Source organism: Abramis brama (genome assembly GCF_963993115.1).
Source record: "Abramis brama genome assembly, chromosome: 17".
Classification (NCBI taxonomy): Eukaryota; Metazoa; Chordata; class Actinopteri; order Cypriniformes; family Leuciscidae; genus Abramis; species Abramis brama.
The window spans coordinates 21,880,180-21,905,526 of NC_139979.1; the positions used below are offsets into that span (position 1 = coordinate 21,880,180).

The 25,347-nt window shown below is 39.0% G+C and overlaps 1 protein-coding gene across 2 annotated transcripts in view; it reads right to left on the minus strand.

Annotated features, from left to right (window-relative positions):
* Positions 1-1,025: 1,025 nt before the first annotated feature.
* Positions 1,026-25,347, minus strand: part of LOC311066895 (complement C4-like) — an 80,928-nt gene continuing 56,606 nt past the window's right edge. The window contains exons 25-41 of one of the 2 annotated variants that reach the window (XM_084088332.1): positions 24,413-24,488; positions 24,015-24,207; positions 23,754-23,855; positions 13,311-13,473; positions 13,002-13,186; positions 12,732-12,890; positions 10,571-10,630; positions 9,671-9,761; positions 7,350-9,555; positions 7,169-7,259; positions 6,636-6,710; positions 6,429-6,535; positions 5,115-5,200; positions 4,871-4,963; positions 4,693-4,776; positions 4,366-4,498; positions 1,026-1,341 (exon numbers count right to left, since the gene is read on the minus strand). In XM_084088332.1, coding sequence (XP_083944458.1) covers positions 1,200-1,341; positions 4,366-4,498; positions 4,693-4,776; positions 4,871-4,963; positions 5,115-5,200; positions 6,429-6,535; positions 6,636-6,710; positions 7,169-7,259; positions 7,350-9,555; positions 9,671-9,761; positions 10,571-10,630; positions 12,732-12,890; positions 13,002-13,186; positions 13,311-13,473; positions 23,754-23,855; positions 24,015-24,207; positions 24,413-24,488 — 4,046 coding nt within the window. In that variant the 3' untranslated portion in view covers positions 1,026-1,199. Of the gene's footprint in view, positions 1,342-4,365; positions 4,499-4,692; positions 4,777-4,870; positions 4,964-5,114; positions 5,205-6,428; positions 6,536-6,635; positions 6,711-7,168; positions 7,260-7,349; positions 9,556-9,670; positions 9,762-10,570; positions 10,631-12,731; positions 12,891-13,001; positions 13,187-13,310; positions 13,474-23,753; positions 23,856-24,014; positions 24,208-24,412; positions 24,489-25,347 lie in introns of both variants that reach the window. The other variant, XM_084088331.1, reaches the window with a different exon arrangement.

Sequence of the window (25,347 nt, forward strand, 5' to 3'; positions counted from 1 at the left end):
GCGCTCTGTTTATCCTGAGGTTTACCGCAGTCTGCCGGATCCAGGCCGTATCCAGATCGGATGAAAGACCTGTGCCTGGACACGATGACAACGCAGTCCTGAAGTCTCAACTAGTCTCTTCCCTGTGAAGGCCTCCTTCTCTTCCCCTTACCTCTGTACAGATAAAATGTTGTCTGGATAATTCCGGTTCATGTGGCTACTCGGAAGTGATAAAACATTCTGTATTATAACTTTTTCAAGGCTTGTACCTTGGAACCTATTTCATGGTTTGCGTTCTCGAGTCACCAGGAACTGTTGCAAATGATTGGCCGGATCGCATTAAGGGTTTTCTGTTAGAACGGTGTTGTGTTAGTGGCCCCTAAGTTAATAACTAATCATTGTTGCGATGGAAGTGAATCAATCAAAACTAACTTTAGCTGGACAATAAATTTATTCTAGAGCTGCTGTAAAGCCAAAACAATCTGTTACTTTAATTTCCTATTATCACTGTAAAGCTGCTTTGAAACAATCTATATTGTTAAAAGCGCTATATAAATGAAGGTGACTTGACTACTAATGTATCCCCCGTTCCCGGAAGGAGGGAATCGATAAGTTTCGCCCCGTCACCACAATCCATGTGCAACTGCTGAACGGCCTGGACACCGTCTCGGCTCCTCAGCAAAATCTTGAATGAGTGAGTGCTGCACACTTCCTTGTATACACGTGGCACAGGGAGTGGTTTGCAATGCAAATCTCATTCGCCAATGTCCATTTTCTTGTTTTGTTACCATTCAAAGTGATTGGGCTCTCAGGCGAGATTTGTCGCTGACTTTACGGTTTTGTTCTTTTTCTCCAATTTTCAATTACATTTTTGCTTCAAAGAAAGGTTTGTGATGTGATTCACCTCACAGCTGGTTGGCATCGTTTAATGCCTTATAACACATAAACAAAAAACTACTTATGGAACAAAATGCAGCTGAAAAAGTGGGTGGGAAATAATGCACTATTGTGATTGTTTTGAAGATAAGTACATTTAAAATGCTTTGTAAGCAGGTTTATTTTAAGACATGATAACAGAAAAGCATATGCATGTCGTACAGGTTTGTAGTTATCATAATCTGTAGCATAAAAAGATGAGCTTTGTTTACAAAAGCTGGTTTACAATTTAGGGATGCATGTAGATTCCTCATGTGGAATTATTCAATTCCCCAAATTGCAGTTCAGACTACACACCCATCAACTTGGTACTTTTTCACAAAATCAATCTGTTCCGTGCAGTAAATCATATTGACCGCTGCTTGGCATGTTGAGGTTGATAGCTTCTGCTCAACCCATGTCTTTGAATCCAACAGGTACTGCATGCTGAGAGAGAAAGAGTTCATGTCTATTAGCTTTAAGGTCTTCTATATGCTAGTACATCTGTTTTCAAGGTTTTTAATGCCAATTTTGTCAAAGACCCTGAAATATAATAATCTAAATGCAAGGGATCCTACATTTTTCATGTATAGGCAGCTACTGTATATTTCCAAGTATAAAGTTATTTTCTTAATACGATATTGTATTAAGTTATTTTCTAGTATTAAAGCAGATCTGAATTTGTTACATGTACTACCGTTCAAAAGTTTGGGGTCAGTACAATTTTTTAAAATGTTTTTTATGTTCACCAAGACTGCATTATATTGCTGTGAGTTTGTGGAAACCGTGATACATATTTTCAGGATTCTTTAACGAATAGTTCAATAGAACAGCATTTATTTGGAATACATTTTTTTGTAACCTTTGCTGTCACTTCTGATCAATGTAATACATCCTTGCTAAAAGTATTATTATTATTATTATTATTATTATTATTATTATTGTTAAAAAAAACAATTACTGACCGCAAACTTTTAAATGGTAGGCTAATGTATAAACCAGAAAAGTATGGAAACTATTTAACTATTTAAATTAATTATATTATTTTTAGTGCTGTCAACCCTTAACGCATAACGTTAAGGCATGTGATTGATTTTTGTCCAGTTCAACATGTTAAAATATTTAAAGGGATAGTTCACCCAAAAATTAAAATTAGCCAATGATTTACTCACCCTCAAGTCATCCTAAGTGTATATGACATTCTTCTTTCAGACGAATACAAACGGAGTTATATTAAAAAATGTCTTGGCTCTTCCAAGCTTGAAAATGGCAGTGAATGACTGTCTGTCTTTGGAAGTCCATCAAAGTGTATCTATTCATGATTAAAGTGCTCCACGTGTCTCCAGGCATTAATAAAGGCCTTCTGAAATGAAGTAATGTAAGAAATATATAAATATTTAAAACTTTATGGACTAAAATAACCAGCTTCCGGCAGACGGCCGTACACAAGTAGACTTGCGCCAAAAGATTAACACTTGAACTTGACGCACAACGTAATAGAACCGCGAGAGGCATCATTTGCTATCATCACATTGTGCGTCAAGTTCAAGTGTTACTCTTTTGGCGTAAATTGATGCGTACGGCCGTGTGCCGGAAGATAGCTATTTTAGTCAAAGTTTTAAATATGGATATTTTTCTTACATGAAGGCATCACTTCACTTCAAGAAGGCCTTTATTAACCCCCGCAGAGCTGTTTCGAGCACTTTAATCATGAATAGATGTGCTTTGATGGACAACCTGTGGAATAACAAATTTAAGAATCTATTTTAAATATGCTTCCGTACATAACATCACGGTAAATAATATTGTATTTAGCTTTTAAGGTTAAGATGATGAAATCACACAAATGATTTGGCTCAGCAAAGTTGCAGTTCCTGTTTTCTCCATTATAAGTTAAATGATCACTGAGACTGTCACCTTTTGTTCTGCAAATGGCTTTTGGAGCCCAAATAGCTCTTGGAGCCCCAGCCCCAGACGTTGAATCGTTAGGCTGATTGGATTAGCAATGCAATAGACTGTTATGCTGATTGAATTAGGATTGGCCAGACCCTCAGTCTAGGGTGTGTTACCTAAACCTGTATACTCATTTGCATGCTTTGTTTGGATTTGCCTCCACCTTTTTCAGGCCCTCCTCCTTGTAAAAGTATAAAAAACTATACTGTATAGAACTAAGTTAGACTGTTGGAAGAACTGCAGCAACGAAATGCGAAGTTCTCAGTAAAGAATAACTTCTGTTTGAACACGATCCCAACATCTCCTGGTCTCTGCTTTGAAGAAGGAAAAAGTTCCCTACAACATCCAAAGACAGACAGCCATTCACTCCCATTATCAAGCTTGGAACACCCAGGACATTATTTAATATAATTCTGATTGTATTCGTCTGAAAGAAAAAATGTCATATACGCCTAGGATGGCTTCAGGGTGAGTAAATCATGGGCTAATTTTCATTTTTGGGTGAACTATACCTTTAACGCAGCATCCATTTTTTGTCATCCTTTGGCAAGCTTTACGTTATATGATCATGTTCTTATTCACGCAAACACTTTTAAAGAGTGACATTAAAAAAGAGAGCACGCTGTCTGTGAATGTCATGTCTCTTTCTCTTTCGCGCTTGAACGAACAGTAATACACACATGTATGCCAAAACGTCCGTTTTGTCGAGTATCCTCATAAGAGCAGTCTTAAATGAATGTTAAGAGTTGTGAGTGAATGAGACGCGTGTGTGATCTTAGTGGCAGGTCTTAAAAAGTGACAGCAATCACTAATGCTTTCTGTCAGTAAAGTTAATCAAAGAACAAAGGTAACAGAGAAATTCACTTACTGCTCTTGACAAAAGAACTTTTGTAGCTTTAATAAGGATAAGCCTAATCTATATTTCATTTCTAATTTATGCAGTGCAGATTGTTTGATAACTTTATTCAATTTCTGTATATTTCAGAGGGCACAGGTAAATATGATATTTATTATGGTTTTATGTGAGGATTGTTTGAAGTTCACTTAAATTAAAAGTTGTTATATTTTTTGAAGCCTAATAAATGTAAAAAATAAAAACTGTAAACAAACTGTTTACAACACTGTAATGTTGAATGGCAATAATTAATGTTTTAAAATGGGGGAGACATCAGTAGCTGTATTAGTATCAGTGATACTGGCCTTCATTCATAAAAATATGCCATTAAACAAGTATTTAAAATATAGCGTCTTTGTTGCTTCTATATTAATTTGGAGATTAACTGTGAAATTATTACATTATAAAATATATTAAACTTATCAAAACTTGTTTTTAATTGCAATTAATTGATTAATGTGATTAATCTATAATTATTTTTAATTGATTGACAGCACTAATTATATTGGAACTTTTCTAAATATCCAGAAAACAGAAAATCATACCGAAATATGTCCCACCCAAACTTCACATTTCAATAAGAAATACATCTTCTAAATTAAAAAATTAAAAAAATTACTTACTTTTCATTCGAGTCTTTGGTGGGGCCATCATTGCCCATGATGAGGTACGTCTCGCCCTCTTTCAGCTCATCTTTGCAGTGCTTTCTCTTGGCAAACACCCGTGTGCTGCCTGGGTTCACATCCAAGTCTCCCACTGAGGTTTAGAGATTAAAAACTTAATTTAGTTGAGCATTTATAAAATAACAAGCACAGCACAGTGTCCTTTCTTAATTTATTTTTTAAATACTTGTGACTATCTATATTGCTCATAATTACTGTAATGCATGTGACACTCTAATGAACTTGCTATTATTTTTTAGGGAAAATAATACAAAAATATTTACTTACTGTATTGGAGGACCTCCTTTACAGATGTTGAATACAAGATAAAGTTGCTCTCCTCAGTAACTGAATCCACAATGACTTCAAATGCTGTCAGAAAAAGAATATGCATTAGTAAAGGTAATATCTTCAAAAATCTTTTAGGTTTTGTTAATGTTTGCTTGTATAAATTTGGGTCACAAACCATAGTCAATGTTGGAGTTGTAACAAGCATAATCATATCTGTCCTTTTTAGTGATTTTCATCTCAGTTGTTTTCTTCTCGGAGAAACAACCCCCTGATGACACAGAGACCATAAGATTTTATGATGGCATAAAAATCAAACCAATTCTACAATTAGCAATCATTGGAGTGGTGTAGATATGCTAACTGGTTTTAAAATGGGTGTAATTGATTGAATGGTAAACGAAGAATTACTGAGAACCTACTTTCTGCACATTGGCACACATCATCTGAGCACAGGACAGAAACCATGTTGCTCCTCTTGGGGGCGCTGTACAGCACAGAACATCTCCTGTCTGTGAAAACGATGGGGATTGATATTTAAATCAGTGACTACGTTTACATGCAGCCAATAACCCGTTCAAAACCGGAATATTAGCAATAACCCGGTCGCGCACGGCCATGTAAACACCGGCAAAAATCCGGATATGCTCATATCCCGGTTTTTAAAAACCCGGATATGATCCCTGGGGTACCCCTTTTCTAACCCGAATATTTGGTCATGTAAACGCGTATCGGCACAATTTCATTTCGCTTCTGTATTCAGTCTGAGAAAGCATAATAGCTTTCCGTTTTCCGGCCAATCAACGAACAGAGGGTGGGCTGAGAGCCGTGACGTAGACGCTGATTGTACCGTGGATGCGTAGATTTACTTTACATAATCTGCAAAATAATCTGGCGGGGGCGCTTGTTGTTGTCTTTGGATACAGGAAGAAGAATCGGAAATGACGCATATTGCGTCTTAAGGTGGTCCGTACGTCCAGACGCTAACCGTGCGTCGCCGTTTACATCGGGATATTGCCAATTGATTACAAATTCCATGTATACAGGAGTAACTCGCTCTGCTCACGCATGTAAACGGGTTATTCCGAATGTTTCAGAAACCCAAATAGTGACCTTAACCTGACCGTAACCCTAATATTGACAGCTTGTAAACGTAGTCAGTGACAAATCAGAGCATTTTTGAATATCTAGTGCTCTGAATATCAGAGCACTTTTGAATATCTAGTTTAAAACAAGTTTTTGGATATGTACTCCTTAATTCATGTTAGTTTCAAAACCTTTACACCATTTTAAAGAATGGTTTTGATGTAATAACTCAAATATTGTGTTGCGACAATTAACTGAAAAGGAAATATTCTCTCTCTCTCTCTCTCTCACACTCTCTCTCACACACACACACACACACACACACACACACACACACACACACACACACACACACACACACACACACACACACACACACACACACACACACACACACTTCAGATGTTTATTTTTCATAATTTCCTCAAAAAAACGTTTACATATGAAAAATGTATGTTATCTTTTCAGAATTCAGCTCTTTAATAATATTTATTTTCATTATTATATCAAGACAGTTGTAACACCTTGACATTTTGATATTATGCTCCCTTATTAAATATTTATCAAATAATATTTATCATGTCATTAACAAGATTAAGTGTCACAGTCTGGTAAAATACTGTACATTTGAAGTGAATTGGAGGAACCACTTGCCTGGTTCATAGTAATCATAAAATGTAGCAGGAGCTGGTTGAACTAATCCAATGGGCACACTCTGCTTAGCTCCGAATGCTATACAGGTCCCATCTTCATCTATCTGAGGGGTGAAGGAAATACAAGTTTGACTTTTTTTTTTAACATTTATTTTTTATTGGGAGATATTATTAATTATGACTGTGTGTTTGTGCTCATGTCACCTCATTGAAGTACAACAGCACTCTTCCACGTGTGAGCTCATAGTGAGAAATATATCTGTCCACCAGGTCTTTCAGCTGTTGGAGAGAATGTTACAGAAAATAAGAGAAAAGTAGAATCAACAGAAGAAAGCAAAATGCAAAAAGACATTTCATAAGATACAGACAGATAAATATTAAAACAGGAAGTCTAGATTACACACTTGAAATTATAAAAATATAAAGTTCTATATAAACAGATAATTAAATATATTTATACATTTAATAAACAAATAGGCCTAATTATATATATAACAAATAATGATAGATAGATAGATAGGTAGATAGATAGGTAGGTAGATAGGTAGGTAGATAGATAGATAGATAGATAGATAGATAGATAGATAGATAGATAGATAGATAGATAGATAGATAGATAGATAGATAGATAGATAGATAGATAGATAGATAGATAGATAGATAGATAGATAGATAGATAAAAATACTTTCAAAATGCCATGTAAGGTCAAAAGTCATTGGATAAGATTAGGGTTGACCTTTTCCAGATCTGTACTGACTGCATCAAAGCCACTAAGTAGAGTTATGTCAGCAATGGCCATTCCAGAGAGTTTCTTCCCCTGTGTGTGCCTGTGAGGGGACAGATGATTCTAATAAACCTTTAAAACAGTAGATTATGATTAAGACAACTGATGTTTGTCAGAAGTATATTTTTCTCACCTGACACACACCGTATAGACCACATCATTTTGCATGTTTTGCATGGAGTCTCTTCTTTGTCTCTTCTTTGTCTCAGTCTTCTCAGTGACCGACTTGAGGGGATCTCCCTTCCCATCTGACTTTTTAGAGTGATCTTCTCCCTTCCCATCTGACTTTTTAGAGTGATCTTCTCCCTTCCCATCTGACTTTTTAGAGTGATCTTCTCCCTTCCCATCTGACTTTTTAGAGTGCTCTTTTCCCTTCCGCTCTTTAGAATTTTTAGAGTGATCTTCTCCCTTTCGCTCTTTAGAATTTTTAGAGTGATCTTCTCCCTTTCGCTCTTCTGACTTTTTAGAGTGATCTTCTCCCTTCCGCTCTTTAGAATTTTTAGAGTGCTCTTTTCCCTTTCGCTCTTCTGACTTTTTAGAGTGATCTTCACCCTTCCGCTCTTCAGAATTTTTAGAGTGCTCTTTTCCCTTCTGCTCTTCAGAATTTTTAGAGTGATCTTCACCCTTCCGCTCTTCAGAATTTTTAGAGTGCTCTTTTCCCTTCTGCTCTTCAGAATTTTTAGAGTGCTCTTTTCCCTTCTGCTCTTCTGACTTTTTAGAGTGATCTTCACCCTTCCGCTCTTTAGAATTTTTAGAGTGATCTTCACCCTTCCGCTCTTTAGAATTTTTAGAGTGATCTTCTCCCTTTCGCTCTTTAGAATTTTTAGAGTGATCTTCTCCCTTTCGCTCTTCTGACTTTTTAGAGTGATCTTCACCCTTCCGCTCTTTAGAATTTTTAGAGTGATCTTCTCCCTTTCGCTCTTCTGACTTTTTGGAGTGATCTTCACCCTTCCGCTCTTTAGAATTTTTAGAGTGATCTTCTCCCTTCCGCTCTTTAGAATTTTTAGAGTGCTCTTTTCCCTTCCGCTCTTCTGACTTTTTAGAGTGATCTTCTCCCTTCCGCTCTTTAGAATTTTTAGAGTGATCTTCTCCCTTCCGCTCTTTAGAATTTTTAGAGTGATCTTCTCCCTTTCGCTCTTCTGACTTTTTGGAGTGATCTTCACCCTTCCGCTCTTTAGAATTTTTAGAGTGATCTTCTCCCTTTCGCTCTTCTGACTTTTTAGAGTGATCTTCACCCTTCCGCTCTTTAGAATTTTTAGAGTGATCTTCTCCCTTTCGCTCTTTAGAATTTTTAGAGTGATCTTCTCCCTTTCGCTCTTCTGACTTTTTAGAGTGATCTTCTCCCTTCCGCTCTTTAGAATTTTTAGAGTGCTCTTTTCCCTTTCGCTCTTCTGACTTTTTAGAGTGATCTTCACCCTTCCACTCTTCAGAATTTTTAGAGTGCTCTTTTCCCTTCTGCTCTTCAGAATTTTTAGAGTGATCTTCACCCTTCCGCTCTTCAGAATTTTTAGAGTGCTCTTTTCCCTTCTGCTCTTCAGAATTTTTAGAGTGCTCTTTTCCCTTCTGCTCTTCTGACTTTTTAGAGTGATCTTCACCCTTCCGCTCTTTAGAATTTTTAGAGTGATCTTCACCCTTCCGCTCTTTAGAATTTTTAGAGTGATCTTCACCCTTCCGCTCTTTAGAATTTTTAGAGTGATCTTCTCCCTTTCGCTCTTTAGAATTTTTAGAGTGATCTTCTCCCTTTCGCTCTTCTGACTTTTTAGAGTGATCTTCACCCTTCCGCTCTTTAGAATTTTTAGAGTGATCTTCTCCCTTTCGCTCTTCTGACTTTTTGGAGTGATCTTCACCCTTCCGCTCTTTAGAATTTTTAGAGTGATCTTCTCCCTTCCGCTCTTTAGAATTTTTAGAGTGATCTTCTCCCTTTCGCTCTTCTGACTTTTTAGAGTGATCTTCTCCCTTCCGCTCTTTAGAATTTTTAGAGTGATCTTCTTCCTTCCGCTCTTTAGAATTTTTAGAGTGCTCTTTTCCCTTTCGCTCTTCTGACTTTTTAGAGTGATCTTCACCCTTCCGCTCTTTAGAATTTTTAGAGTGATCTTCTCCCTTCCGCTCTTTAGAATTTTTAGAGTGATCTTCTCCCTTCCGCTCTTTAGAATTTTTAGAGTGATCTTCTCCCTTTCGCTCTTCTGACTTTTTAGAGTGATCTTCTCCCTTCCGCTCTTTAGAATTTTTAGAGTGATCTTTTCCCTTTCGCTCTTCTGATTTTTTAGAGTGATCTTTTCCCTTCCGCTCTTCAGAATTTTTAGAGTGCTCTTTGGAATCAGAAGTTTCTCGTTCTTTAGCTAAAAATAGATTTTTGTAAGAATAATTGCACAGTCACATAATAAGTGAAAAATGAAAAAAGTTAAATGTAGTTAAATTTAGTCTCAATTTTGCCTTGGATAATTCATAACTCACTTGTGTATTCCACTTTTCCCTCTACAGTCACATGTATTGACAAATCAGCACAGTTGGAGTCTTCCTTAAGAGCATAATAAGTCTTTGCCACCTACAGTAACACAAATCCCCATGAAAGATAACACAGCTGTGGTATCCATTTATATATTTGGGGTCAGTAAGACTTTTTTTATGTTTTTGAAAAAAGTCACTTACGCTCAACCAAGGCTGCATTTATTTGATCAAAATTCAGTAAAACAGTAATATTGTGAAATTTCAAAATTTAAATATATATATTTTTCTATTTGAATATTTTTTTACAATTTAATTTATTCCTGTGATGGCAAAGCTAAATTTTAACAGCCATTACTCCAGTCTTCAGTGTCAGATGATCCTCCAGAAATCATTCTAAAATGCAGATTTAGTGCTCAAGAAACATTTCTTATTATGGTAACACTTTAGTTTAGGGTCCATTTCTGACTGTTAACCTTTTGCTCATTAGCATGAATATTACTAGGATATTGGCTGTTTATTAGTCCTTATAAAGTATGAACATATTCTACATCCTTTAATCCTACCCAGTACCTAAAATTAACAACTACCTTGCTAACTATTAATAAGCTATAATTAGTAGTTTATTGAGGCAAAAGTCATAGTTAATAGTTAGAATTGGACCCTAATCTAAAATGTGACCCTTATTATTATCAAAGTTGAAAAAAGTTGTGCTGCTCAATAATATTGTTGTGGTTATCGTGATAATTATTCTGTGATGAATAGAACGTTTTTATTTAAAGAAAAAAAATATTTTGTAACATTATAAATGCCGTTACTGTCGCTTTTGATCAATTTAATGCATCCTTGCTGAGTTTTTTTCCCCTTAAAACTCTCTCCATTTATGGAAATATTATTTAAATCGCTTACTTTCAGTTTAAATTTTCCTTCTCCAGAAAGGTGTACATCTATTCCCCTTCCGGCTAGTCTCTGGGAAGACAAAAGCGATAAGCAGAAAGATAAAGTACAAAAAAATAAAATAAGTTAAGTCATGACTGTCACAGGCATGTTCAGTTTGTTTTGGTTATCACTCATCACATGTGTTCCTTTGTTCTAGTTTCCCACCACTCATCAGTCACCATTGACACTAACACTTATCATCACAGCTGTTCATCCTTTAGTTAATCATCTAGTTAATCATCTATGTGAAGCCAGAGCTTTCCCTACCCAATGTTTTTTTTCCTTGTTCTAAAAAAGAATTACGTAAACAAGGCGTTGTCTCAAGAAATATCTGCGTACACACAAAACTAGGATAAGCTAATATTAAACTAAATGATTGACACCATTGCAGAGTCTTACATGCAGCAGAGTTTTTAGAGTCCCTCAAAGAACTGAAATATATATCAAAATCTTTCTTAAAAATGAAAAAAGGAGTTTTCTTTGAAAATTTACACTTGTGAATATAAAATTTGGCAAGTAGCAAGTTAAGAAAAAAATAAATAAAAATAAATTAAGGGTCTAATTTCAGAGACTCACCAAAAAACAGATTTTTTTGGCTTATACAGAAATTTAAAGATAGATACCTTAACAAAATTTGAAAAGTCAACCCAGAAGATTTTGCAATATACAGACCCTTTCCAAAAAATTAGAATATCATGGAAAAGTTTATTTATTTCCATAATTCAATTCAAAACGTTAAACTTCCATAGATTATAGATTCAGGGCCCACAACTTAAAACGATTTCAAGTATTTAGTTCATTATTTGTACATAATTTGGGCTTCCAGCTCATAAAACTCACGAAAACAGTATTTCAAAAAAATAGAATATTACATGAAATCACACAGTAATTACACAGTGATACCATGGTCATTGAACCAGGTTTTGGTAATTTTGGCAGTGTGGGCAGGTGCAAATCCTGCTGAAAAATGAAGGAAGCATGAAGTGCTCTGAAAATGTCCTGGTAGACAGCTGCGTTGACTCTGGATTTAATAAAGCACAGTGGACCAAAGTCCTCTTTTCTGATGAGAGCAAATTTTGCATCTCATTTGGAAACCAAGGTCCCAGAGTCTGGAGGAAGAATGGAGAGGCACACAATCCAAGATGCTTGAAGTCCAAACCAACACAGTCTGTGTTGGTTTGGGGAGCCATGTCATCGGCTGGTGTTGGTCCACTGTGCTGTCCACTCAACGCAGCCGTCTACCAGGACATTTTCAGAGCACTTCATGCTTCCTTCAGCAGACAAGCTTTATGGAGATGCTGACTTCCTTTTCCAGCAGGATTTGCACCTGCCCACACTGCCAAAAAAACCAAAACCTGGTTCAATGACCATGGTATCACTGTGTAATTACTGTGTGATTTCATGTAATATTCTAATTTTTTGAAATCCTGTTTTCGTGGGTTTTATGAGCTGGAAGCCCAAATTATGTACAAATAAACAACTAAATACTTGAAATCGTTTAAGTTGTGGGCCCTGAATCTATAATCTATGGAAGTTTAACGTTTTGAATTGAATTATGGAAATAAATAAACTTTTCCATGATATTCTAATTTTTTAGAAAGGGTCTGTATACATTCCCAAAATAAATGAATAATTGTCTCAAAGTGTTCAAAAGAGAGCAAGACACCTCTTTCATCTAAAAGTTGACTCACTAAAAGTATATTTTTATCAAACCAATTATTTAAAAAAAGAGATTTATTTTTATATTTAATATTTTGGTTGTTCCAGATAAAATAGCCATGTGGAGAAAGATTATAATTATCTATTAGGGACCAGCATATTAAAGCTTGTTTATGAAAACTAGAAAGAGTCAAAGGTATTTTAGAGATGTTATAGTTGAATAGTTATAGTTAAAATAATTATCCAAACATTGTCTTTATTATGAAGTGGGTTCTTGGTAAAAAAAAAAAAAAAAAAAAAAAAATTATATATATATATATATATATACACACACACACACACACACACACACACACACACACACTGTATTCCGTATTACAACAGAGGCTATCCCGGCGGTGGGGTTCACAAAATTTCAAGCAGCAAAGGCTGATCTGGCTATATTAGCTAGCTACAGGTTCAGTCTGTTTACCTTTAATTCTATTTCCACTTTCTTTTCATTTTTGTCCAACTGCAGCCTCTCCATCTCAGACCTTCCTGGAACGGTGAACTGTGCGTTGACTGTAGTGATGGGGATTTGTGGTATATTCAGTGCATACTCTGTGAGGGCTTCCAAAGCGATGATAGTATCCTAAAGTGTGTTTGAGCAGTATAATTAGTATTATCATTTTATAATTCCTTCTTCAGATATTCTTTGGCATCAGGAACCATGAAAAAAATCATTCAGTTGCATTAGACTCACCTGTGTTGATTTGAAACCTCCTTCATAGTTCTCTTGTGAAGACAAGAAGCATGCGGCAGCATGTGCAGTTTTTAAGTCATTCTGTTCTAGTGCAGTCATGAGAGCGTATGCGGTGGTCTCTACTGTTAACGCCTCATTTACCAGTCGCATATTGAAGTCATCTTTCCACACAAGACACTCTCCCTCTAATCGGTTCAGTTGAGCAGGTGAGAAGAAAGAATTTACAGAAATAACATGAATGAATGACTTAAATAGATGAGTCTCTTTAATAAAGTATTTCCATAAAAAATTCAGTATGTGGTATGATACCTGGTTTTGCAAGACTTTTGAGTTTCTTCCAGGCTGACAGTGCACGAGTGTGGTCAGTGAGGCAGATAGACAAGCAGTATGCCGTAATGGCTAATGCATAGGGTCTTTTAAGATCACCAGCCCGTATTAGGAGGAAGTCGGTGGCACGATACATACTTTTCTCCTAGTCAGCATTAAAAGACAATATTTTTTTCCTTTATTACAACATCACATTCTTTCATTTGTCTCTCGAGCAGGCTATTTGTCAATCCAGGCTCACTGGAAATATGTGACTCTGACAACATTTCTGCAAAACACAACCTTGATGAAGGAAGCTAAAACAGCAAAAGATTTGCATCTCGCACTTCACTCCACAGAGCGAGTATAAATGGGAAGCGGATGCAAGCACCAGTTGTTTTTCACTGAGGAGCCGAGCAGGAGCGTACATCTCCCATCCCTCCTTCAGGGAACGAGGGTTACATGCGTAACCAAGACGTGGGAGAGGCTGTCGTTAGGAGCATGAGTTCTGGGAACCAGGTCCGGTTGGGCCAATAAGGGGTAACTAGCAAATCCTCCTCCCTGACTTTGCACAGTGTCTGTGTGAGAAGGCTCACTAGGGAAAACGTATACTGCCGTAGGCCCCGAGGCCAGCTGTGTGCCAGTGCATCTGTGCCTATAGGGTCCCCTCGTTCATTGAGTAGAATAACTAGCAATGGGATGAGCCCGGAGAGGCAAACAGGTCTACCTGTGCAGCTTCGAAGTTGCCCCATATCAGCTGGGGCACCTGGGAATGGAGACTGCACTCTCCAGAAACCACAGGCTATCGTGAGAGCTTGTCGGCTGCACGATTGAGCAGGCCTGGAATGTAAGTGACTCCATAGCAGGAGACAGCGGGCACGTTGCAACATGTGGCGGGAGCATAGACCACCTTAATTGTTGATGTTCGCAACGGTCACAGTGTTGTCTGTACAGACCAGTTTGTGCTTGCCAAGTAGCGGCTTTTTGAGGCGGCTCAGCGCAAGGCGTACTGCTAACACAGGGGTGCCCAATCCTGCTCCTGCCGATCGACTGTCCTGCACAGTTCATCTCCAACCCTAATCAAACACACCTGACTTTAATTTTCAAGTGATCCCGAAGACGTTAATTGGTTGCTTCAGGTGTGTTTGATTAGGGTTGGAGATGAACTGTGCAGGACAGTCGATCGGAGCAGGATTGGGCGCCCCTGTGCTAACAACTTTAGGCAGTTGATGTGCCAATGCAGTTGGGGGCCCGTCCAGATCCCCGCAACTGCATGCCCGTTGTACGTGGCCCCCCAACCGGTGGTGGAGGCATCCGTGGTGACCACAGAATGCCTGTACACTTGTTCTAGGGGAACTTTGCCCATAGAAACTAGGGATGTTAACTGATGACCGTTTGACCGATGGTTGACCGTATCAACGTTAACCGATCAAAGTTGTCGGTAGTCGGTTAAAAAAAAAAAGTGATCTCTAAATTAGGCTATTATAGACAGTGGACTAAACGCTACTACAGTTAGCCATCTCATTCCAAGATCTTTTTGTGTGAAGTGAACAAATCCCTCACACTCAATTTTTCATAACTCGCCTGTTTGTACTTAATAAACCAATAAAAACATTTGGCGCGAGGTCACAGCGTTTGGGTTCGCGCGCTCACAAGGTTTGCGAAAAGTAAAGGCTACAGGCTAAAACACTCAAGGTTAGAGCCAGGGCAGACAACAGGATGAAGCGTGCAAAGAAATGTAGTGTGTGGGACCATTTCACCAAAAAAGAATCACACAGATGTAAGTTGCAACTTGTGTGATACAGTGCTTAAATACAGTAGTAGCACATCATCTATGATGTAAGGTGATGATGATCATCATCTTTCTTTATTATTGTTAGCACTACCTCAAACTAAAGCGGCGTCTCTTCGGAGCTGTCATTTTCTTAAATGAGCCGTGGCAATGATGAACTTCAAACGCTAGACAAACGCCTTTATTTTCAATGCGATCACCTTGTACCCAAACCATTTCGAAACTAAGGAGCCATTTGTCCTCCGATTACATACAAGCTCCTCGGCGCCACGTTTGCGGGACTCATGTTTCGCGCTGTAAGGGATTTTAAAAAAGTGACGTGAGTGGAAGGGCGGCGGAGAGATGCGACAGAGTTGTGAAATTGCAGGTGCGGCTCGAAATGGCTGTTATTTCAAATAGCGTAGCATATTTTAAACTAATTGGTTAACCGGTGTTCAACTGGCTAATGAGGCTCGGTGGTCGGTCAAGAACATTTTTAGTTTTCGCCATCCCTAGTAGAAACAAAGGGTCTGACCACGGGCTGAGGGTTCGGCGGCAGGCCGGGGTTATTGTCACAAGGAGCTTGCCACTCTGCCACGCCCATCTCGGGACTCGGCCGTGAAGCCAGTGCTGAAGCAGCCTCATATGAAAAAACCAGAGCGGCATTACTGCAACTGCCATATGCCCCAGGAGCCTCTGAAAATATTTCAGTGGGGCCGCTTTCCTGCTCTGGGGTGTATTCAAGAAGTTTAACACTGACCTCCACACGTTCCTCTGTCCCAAGTCCCAACTGGCTAAGGTGACTGAGCACCATGTCCCTGTGTTCGCACAACTATTCCCAAGACTGAGCTAGTATCAGCCAATCATCGAGGTAGTTGAGGATATGAACACCATACTCTCTCATGGGAGAAATAGCCACCTCCGCGACCTTCGTAAAGACAGCCCGAAGGGTAGGACTTTTTACTGATACAGGAATGGCCTGTGTCGTGGGAGAATCGAGACATGAAAGTACGCGTCCGAAAATACATTTCTGTGTCAACAACTCACAGGTCCAAGATCGACCGTGACCCACCGCCTTTCTTGGGTACAATGAAGTACGGGCTGTAGAAGCCGGTCTTCATATCGGCTGGAGGGACGGCTTCTCCAGTAGGACTGCGATCTCCATTCGCAACACAGGAGCACCCTCGTTCAGCACGGAGGTGAAGTAGATGCTCCTTAAGTTTTTTTTATTGAAACACTACAGGAACACAAACAGAACATAACTGAAGATTCTCCACCCGCCCCTCCTCTGGGGGAGGGAGTGCTGCGGTCACCATCTCCCAAAAAGCTGCTTCCTCCATCCCTGGGTTGCCCATCTCAGGGACACGTGTACTTGCACTTGCCACCTGGTTTGGCAGCGGCTGAGACGGGCTGGGCGGCCTTCCAGCAGCCGGCTCCACACTGAGGCCTGGGTAAAGGCAACCATCTCCCAAAGCAGGCCGAGCGGGAGCGGAGGTGGCGGCAGGAGGACGCCCTCGGCAATGAGCAGGCAGAGGATCTGCCAGGGCAAGATGTGTCAGATCGCCTCCCTCTGCTAAGAACTGCGGGGCGATGTTCTCCACCACATCACCGAATATGCCAGCCTGGGAAATGGGGGAGTCCAGGAACCGATACTTGTCAGTTTCCCTCATGTCTGCCAGGTTCAGCCAGATATGGCACTCCTGGACACAAGTGTGGACATTTCCTGACCAATTGAATGTGTGGCAACCTTTGTCGCCCGGAGGGCAAGGTCAGTTGCTGTACGGAGCTCACCCATAAGTTCACGGTCAGGGCTACCCTCTTGCATATCCATGAGTTTTTTGGCCTGATGGACTTGCAGGACCTGCAAGGAGGAAGCACCTGTCCACATTCTCTGTAAGCCTTGCCCGTGAGAACGGACAAGAACTTACAGGCCTTGGATGGGAGACGTGGATTACCCCTCCAGGAAGTAGCGGTCGCCAGCACAGTTGCATCGCGACAGATCGCTCAACCTAAGGAATACCCACATACCCTTTGGTCGAACCACCGTCAAGGGTAGTGAGGGGGAGGAGGTACCAGCCAGAGTCCTGCACGGGTCTGATTTTGTAAATCTGCACCCGCCCGTACCCGCAGTGCTTCAAACCGCATCTGACCCGTTATCCGTCAACAGCACTAATTAAAATCCGCACCCGACCTGACCCGCTTAAAATAGAACCGACACCCGACCCGCACCCGAAATAAAATCAGTTTAGCCAATCACATTATAGACACAATTACAAAAATGTTTATTGCCAGGTCATACAGAAGTTATAACGACAAGAATTAACACAAGGACAACTTCAGCCGAAGCTGTCAAAAGGCCGGTAACTACATGAAGAACATAACGTTACCACAAAACTGAGTAGCCTAACAGACGCGGCTACAACACTATATCTGGCACGCAATATCGTCTAGCCTACATCTGACAATTTCGCGTTCAAACACGCCCTGCACACTATACATACTGAACAACAGTGTTAAATTCGAAAAATACTGTTCGATAGAACTGCTTGCTTTGTTACCACAGATATCTGCGTGCTTCCTCGGCGATGAAGTTCCACATTTGCGGCTATCCAACACGAAACTGCATGCAGCAAAGCCTTTCACAATATTGTTTTCTTCAGATAACTCCAAATTTCTCCCACACACTGGACTTGACTTTTGATGACGTATTGTCGGCAACTTTACAATCTCCACCAGCTATTCTTTTCTTCAACTCCTCAGCATCCATCTCGACGACTGCAAGCAGATCGCGCGCGCGGTAATGAGGAATTTTTAAAAGTGAAAGTATAGGTAACGTTATAGATCCTGGGAGGGCGTGCTGCGTGGGCACAAATAAACTGATGTTGATTTTAAATTATTTTATCGACTTGAAATACAGGAATATTTTTGTAGATGTGTTCCTAAAAATATGCATATATTTTTACGTTTGCATGTGATTGTTTTAAACCCGTGTTTAGACCCGTGTTTAGACCCGTGTTTCCCCGTGTCCGACCCGACCCGCACCCGTATCCGACACAGTTACCCGCGGGTACCCGAACCCGTGCAGGACTCTAGTACCAGCTCTGTTTCTGGCAGAAAAAGGTGTCGTCCACGACCTGGTAACCTTCCACTTCCGGAAGAAAGGCACTGGGGCGGCGTGCTGAGAACCAGGACACGATCAGTTCCACTCAAGCCAGACTATCCTGGTGGCCCAGGAAAGCATAGCCATCAATTCTGGATCAGGCTCGGGTAACGCTAATCTCCCAGAAGGGGGTAGCGCAGATTCAAGCTCACGCTCCGATGCTGCATCTGGTCGGCAGGGGGAGCTCCAAATGAAATGACTGGCCGGTCATAAGAGGAGCCAGTGTGATCAATTGAAATCTCCATGGCTTGTGGTGTTTGTGAGGAGTGAGGGACCCATGGGGATTGGGTACGGGGCGGGGAAGCCCTTTGCCCTCTAAACTGTTATCCTCAAGTCACCTTGGCTTTTTGTCCAAGTAGCCCTTTTCTGGGGTTGGACAGAAGAGGAACTATATTGAGGTATAGGTAAGGGGATTCCACCACCTTTAAGGTATAGGAGTCTCGACCGTTACACAGAGATTGTCATGTTCCCGTAGTGAGAACATGAGTCATCCACAAATGCTGCTTCAGTGTGCTCAATGCCCAGGCATGTGTTGCAGTGTTCATGACCATCAGCCTGCGGCAGGAAACGACCGCATCCAGAAACACGTTTGCTCTTTCAGGAATTAACTCACTCAGCTGTTATTAAAACGGCGATCTCTTTGAAGACGCCCTCAACACCAACACTGCTGGAGGGGCTTTTTACTGAAGAACGCTCGACACACTCGTTGAATTCAACACTCTCAGAGACTGCATAAAGAAGATCTGTTCAGCTCCGAAGCGAAAGACAACTGGTGCTTGCATCCGCTTACTATTTATACCTGCGCTGCGGGGCGGAGTGCATGAATCAAATCTCGCACACCAATGTGCATTGGCTCATTCTGTTTACACTCAAGATGATTGGGGCTCTCTGACGAGATCCCAATACATCAGTACGTCGAACGTGACCGACTGAAAGGGCTGAAACCCCTAATATTAAGACCTATGCTGCAATAACAGTTATAGTTATTTATATTATTTTTATAATTACTTATAAGTTATGCATTTTATTTTTCAATGTGCATGCTCATAATCCATTATAAACTGATTTATAAGACTTAATTAGTCAGTCATATGGTTCCATGAATGAACAGTTCATGAAGTCACCTTCATCTGTTCTGGATGTGGCCCGGACCCGGCTGACTATCGTAAACCTTGGGATAAACAGAGAGACTAATATTAGTGTAGATGCCATTCTACTTATGATGTAACAAGTACATCAAGATGTTATGGGAAGTTTTCCCGGTTCCGGCTGACCTGATTTATGCAGCCAAATAATCCTTTTACATGACTTGAATTCTAGAAATTGATAATGTGCTGTATATACAGTATGCCAGGTTAAAGCAATGTGTTTTTAGTTTGTAGTGTGTCTGCTTCCTGAACAATGCCAGGAAGACTGTTCCAGAGTTTTGGTGCTAAATAGGATCTACCACCAGTAGTGTAATCTAGTAATAATCTAGCCTTGAGGTCATGAATGCATGAACTAACTTTTCCACATTTGTCATTGAGAGCAGGGCTTGTAATGGGGGGTTACACAGGGGGATGGAGCCCGGGGAGTGAATTTCGAAGGGAGGCAATGTTCCAGTTAAAATTGTTTAAATTGTTTAGTGAAATTAAGTAAAAATTCTCACTGTAGGTAGGTGCATTCACCAACGCGATCGAAAAGTGTGATTAGACTTGCGCAATCCGTTCCTATGATAAAATGTGCAACCCATTTGAATTGAATTTGAATATAGAGAATGTAGTTAACCCCCTGGGGTCGGCCTTGCTTTTTTTCTTATCAGTGCGAAAGAGACTCAAATAACTCAGTCGATTTTTGTCATACATAAGTGTTATATACAATTCAAAACTGTTAAACGTACACTATGTAATTTTTTTCGCCACTAGGGGTCGCTAACCTCTTACAATAACAAAGGCGTGGTTTGATGACGCAACATTTGCTAAGAATTATGGATCTTGTCGTCAACGTCAAGCCGACCGAACTAATAATGTTTATGGATGAGTAAATACATCAATGTTTTTATCATGACTGTGATATGAAGCAGTTCGGGATTGCTAAGAGACAGCTATCAGCTCCACATGCGACGCGAGTCCCACGGATATAAAAGGAATATGGACATTTCATTCTACTGAACTACACACAAGTGCAGAATTACAACTCACAGGTCAGTTTATTAGACAAATTAAACTTGTGAGGTAACGCAGCGCTGTTTCACTTGGTCTAACACTGTCACACTAAACTGCATGTGAATGTGTTGGAATGTATGTTATTCTATGTTAGTTTGTCTGTATGAGACTAGCAGTAAGCTAGATCAACATTAGAATAACATCCAGATCATATTCTAACATTTTATCATTGTTGAACTATATAACATTGATTAGTTTTATGTAAATGTGCTCACCTGTTTAATAAAGTACATGTAGGAGCGGTCGAAGTCTCGGACATGGAGCCCTCGTTTATATACTGTCTATGGGAGCTCTAGGCATCTCAAAAACACTGCGCTGATATGGATTCTCGTTTTAGTTCTCCTTTTTTATCCAAAGTCTGCTTGCCATGGTCCATAATGTTTGAACGAAACAACAACAGCGTGCAGATATACATTTCGAACTACACATTTGTCCACGTCTGTCGCCTTGGTTACTATCAGAGGGCTCTGGTTGCCATGGCAGTACGAGCGGAAACCAGGGACAACGCGGATATGACATCATTGACGGCGACAAAACGGAAATAAAGAAACGTGCCGTGTCTTCGAATTAAATTACAAATTTCTCCTGGTTTTAAAGTTGTTGGAAACAGTCGGGATAATGTAAGTACACAACTAAAAAAAAATATAACATAGATATAGTGACTTTTGCTATTTTTAAAGCAAAAAAGTTACATATTGTGCCTTTAAATGTCTACTTTTATTTGTGTACACATAATAAAAACAAAATGTTGTGATTTTCATGAAATAAAGAAAATAAACATGCACGTTCTGCCATCTCTCTCATTCTGAAGCGCGACAGAAAATTAACTGTAACTCTTAAAAAAAAACAAAAAAAAAAACTAAGTAATAATAAAAAACCTTCCCAACTAGAGTCCCACCAGTGAATCTCAACCATTTCCAGCCCTGATTGAGAGCATATGTTGTAGTTTAGATATATATTTTAAGATGTAAGAATGCGTTTTTATGGATGCTAGAAACGTGTCTTTCAAATGAAAGATTGGTATCAAAGACCACACCCAGGTTTCTAACCGATGACAAAGACTTGACAGAACTTCCATCAAGTGTCAGACAGTGTTCTAGGTTATTACGTGCAGAGGTTTTTGGTACAATAATTAGAATCTCTATTTTTTCAGAATCAAGTAGTAGGAAATTACTAATCTAATTTTTTATGTCAGCTATGCATTCCGTTAATTTTGTGAATTGGTAAGTTTTGTCGAGGTGCAAAGAAATATAGTGCTGAGTATCATCAGCGTAACAGTGAAAGCTAATGCCATGCTTCCTAATGTTATCTCAAAAGGGTAGCATGTCCAGGATGAAAAGCAACTGTCCTAGTATTGAGCCTTGCGGTACTCCATACTGATCGATATGAAACCTCTTTTATTGCTACAAACTGATAACAGTCAGACAAGTATGATTTGAACCATGCCAATGCAATTCTACTAATGCCAACATAATTTTCGAGTCTTTTCAAAAGAATATTGTGGTCGATAGTATTAAATGCAGCACAAGATCCAGTAAAACTCCTAGAGAGATACAACTACGATCAGATGATAAGAGCAAATCATTTGTAACTCTAATTAGGCAAGTCTCAGTACTATGATACAGTCAAAATCCTGACTGGAAATCCTTAGATACCATTTATTTCTAAAAAGGAACATAGTTGTGAGGATACTGCTTTTTCAGTATCTTTGACAGAAAAGGGTAAATTCCAAATTGGGCTGTAATTGACTAATTCCGTAGGATTAAGCTGAGTTTTTTTTTTTTAAACAAGCGGTTTAATAATATCCAGCTAAAACGTTTTGGTATGTATCCTATTGACAAAGATGAAATAATGATATTGAGAAGAGGATCTATGACCTCTAGAAGCATATCTTTCAGTAGCTTAGTCTGTATAGGTTCTAACATGTTGTTGATTTAGATGTTTTAACGAGTTTAGACAATTCTTCCTCTCCTATAGTAATGAATGAATGGGATTTTTTCCTCACGGGACACAATAATGCACTGTCTGAAGCGGCTGGTTGAAGCTGTACGGTTGCATGGTTATAATTTTCTCTCAAATATTATCAATCTTGCAAGTAAAGAGGTTCATAAAGTCATTACTGCCATGCTGTTTGGAAACGTCTGGGGTTGAATCTTTATTTCTCATTAATTTAGCCAGGGTTGTATTTATTTTCTTCTAAGAGGGTCGAAATTTATTTTCTTCAATAGTGCTGTCTTTCCACAAAATGAAAAAAAAAAAGCCCTCTACTTTTATTTTCTTCCAGCTGTGCTCCATTTTTCTGGCTGCTCTCTTAAGGATCCGAGTGTGCTCGTTGTACAGCGTCGCTGGACAATTTTCTTTAATTTTCTTTAAGAGCAAAGCAGCTACTGTGCTGGAAGTGCTGGAAAAGAGAGTGTCAATAGTTTCTGTTGCAACATTGAGTTCTTCTATGCTTTCTGGTATGCTGAGGAGATCAAAATAGTCTTGATCAGGAAGATTATTTATAAAGCAATCTTTAGTGGTAGAAGTGATCGTTCTACTTTATTTGTAATAGGGAGTCAACTTTGCAGCCTTGGCTAAAAGGAGTATACATAGACTAGATAATACTCTGAGATGTTATCGCTCTGCTGCAGAATTTCAACAGCATCAACATTGATTCCATGTGACAATATAAGATCTAAAGTATGATTAGGGCAATGAGTTTTTGTTTGTTTTTTAAGTATGATTTTAAACTGCTATAAGCAATACCATATTGCTGAGGAGATTTGGGTTTTAACATATCAAAATTAACATTCATGACCTCTAATGCAAACATTAACCAGTAAAATACATAATTGATACATATAATTGCTACAGAAAACAAGTGTAACACTTTGATATTTGATAATTGCCCATTGAAAAAGCAAATTGATGACTTATAAGTAATTATAAAAATAATATAAATGTAACTTTAACTGTTCGTATAATATCGTATAGGTCTTAATGAGTCTTTGTAAATATATTTATAGAATAGTAATACTTATACACAGCAAGTATAATTGGCGCTATAATTCATTATACTGTAAGCATGGGCTTCACGGAAATTGTATATATATACATATATTGTATATATATATATATACACATATATTGTATATATATATTGTGTATATATATATACATATATTGTATATATATATACATATATATATATATATGGTTTTGTGTTCCCCTCACACTTTGCATTCAGGGTTTTGTGTTCCACCGAGAAACTTTGCAGTGTTCACACACTTTTTGAGACCAGTGTAAATGATACAATCACTGATTCTTACCACATCGGTTAATTCTCTGCCCAAGAAAGGGAGGGAATGATAAAGGGCTATCGTGATGAAAGCTGTTAAAGAGGCATCTTGCTCAACTCCTCTAATACCTCCCTACAACAAAAACAATGAATATCAGCACATTTATTGCAGTACCACAGGAATGCAATTGCTGTTTATACTATTTTGCAATGTTTCACATGTTGTTTGACATAGTAAAGTTTTTTTGCAAAACCCCTTGGTTTACTGGCAAATGATGGAAGGCATTCAGACCTGCATTTCTCTGTGTATGACTGGATTGGCATCAGTGAAGGACCCATCTGAGCTTTGTGTTCCAATCAGATATGTGACTGCTTGACGGATGTCCTCCAGTGAAATCAACTTTTCCGTTGAATTTTGCTGTTTAAGAGTTCCTATCTGTCCTTCAGCAACTAGGGACAACACTTTCGCCACCAGCGCAGTCAACCTACGAGAAGTGAGAAGCCATCTATTACTTCGAATAGGTTGGGATTTAAAATAAACAACAACAACATCATTTTATTTGCAAAAATAGATATGGGAAGTGTAGCACTGAATTGCACAAAAGAGGTCACATTTTTGTGACTTGGCATATTTTTGACATCGAATGCATATCAAATTTACCATCACATTTAAATGCACATCAAATTTACCAGGTACTTGTCGGATGGTCTTGCCAAGCTCCGTAGGATCCATCAGGCTTTTGGAACATTAAAATTCGCTCATAACCTGCCAGGATAAAATGTAATGCCACAAACTTTTAGAGTCAGGGCAGGGTACAGCCTGATACAATCAAATTGTGTTAAATCATAGGCCTTAGTCAAAAAATAAATTATATTAAAAAGATTTTTGCAAACAGGTGTGTGGGGGACATTTGGTTGTTGACTGAAGAAAGTTCACCCAAAATAAAAATTATGTTATTAATTTTTCACATTTATTTCAAACTCCATATCATTTTCTTAAAGGGGTCTAATGATGTGATTTCTTGTTTTCGTTTTTCTTTAGTGTGGTATGTAGCTGTTAGTGCATGTATAAGATTTGCATATTTACAAAGCTCAAAGTCTCAAACCCAAAGAGATATTCTTTATAAAAGTTAAGGCTCAGCCACGCCTTCCTAAAAAACTTTGTTCAAACACGCCCCCACAAATCTACATCAGTGTGTGGGGGCAGAGTCTCATAACACCGCCCAAATGTATACGGAAAGAAAAAAGGTGTAACTTTTCTCTCGCTGTATTATTGTTTCCGCCATGTTGTGGAGACGCTGTGTTTATCATTGCGAAAGCTAAACTACTTTGTTTGGCCTTCCAAAAGAGGACACAATTAGAAAACCGTGTTTAAGCATTATTTAAAACGCTATTGCAGAACAGTACACCTACAATTTTCGACTGTGTGCAGCGCATTTTTCGGAGGACTGTTTCCAGAACCTGCAAGAGTACAAGGCCAGCTGTGTACAAAGGCTGATTCTAAAAAGTCATCATGCATCTTTGCATGCACATTCTGGTGCTTCTGACTCACACAGCCTGTAAGTATGGTTTCATATTTTAAGAATTTGCTACTGACTATTCAAACGCGAGTGGCGTGACGCGTA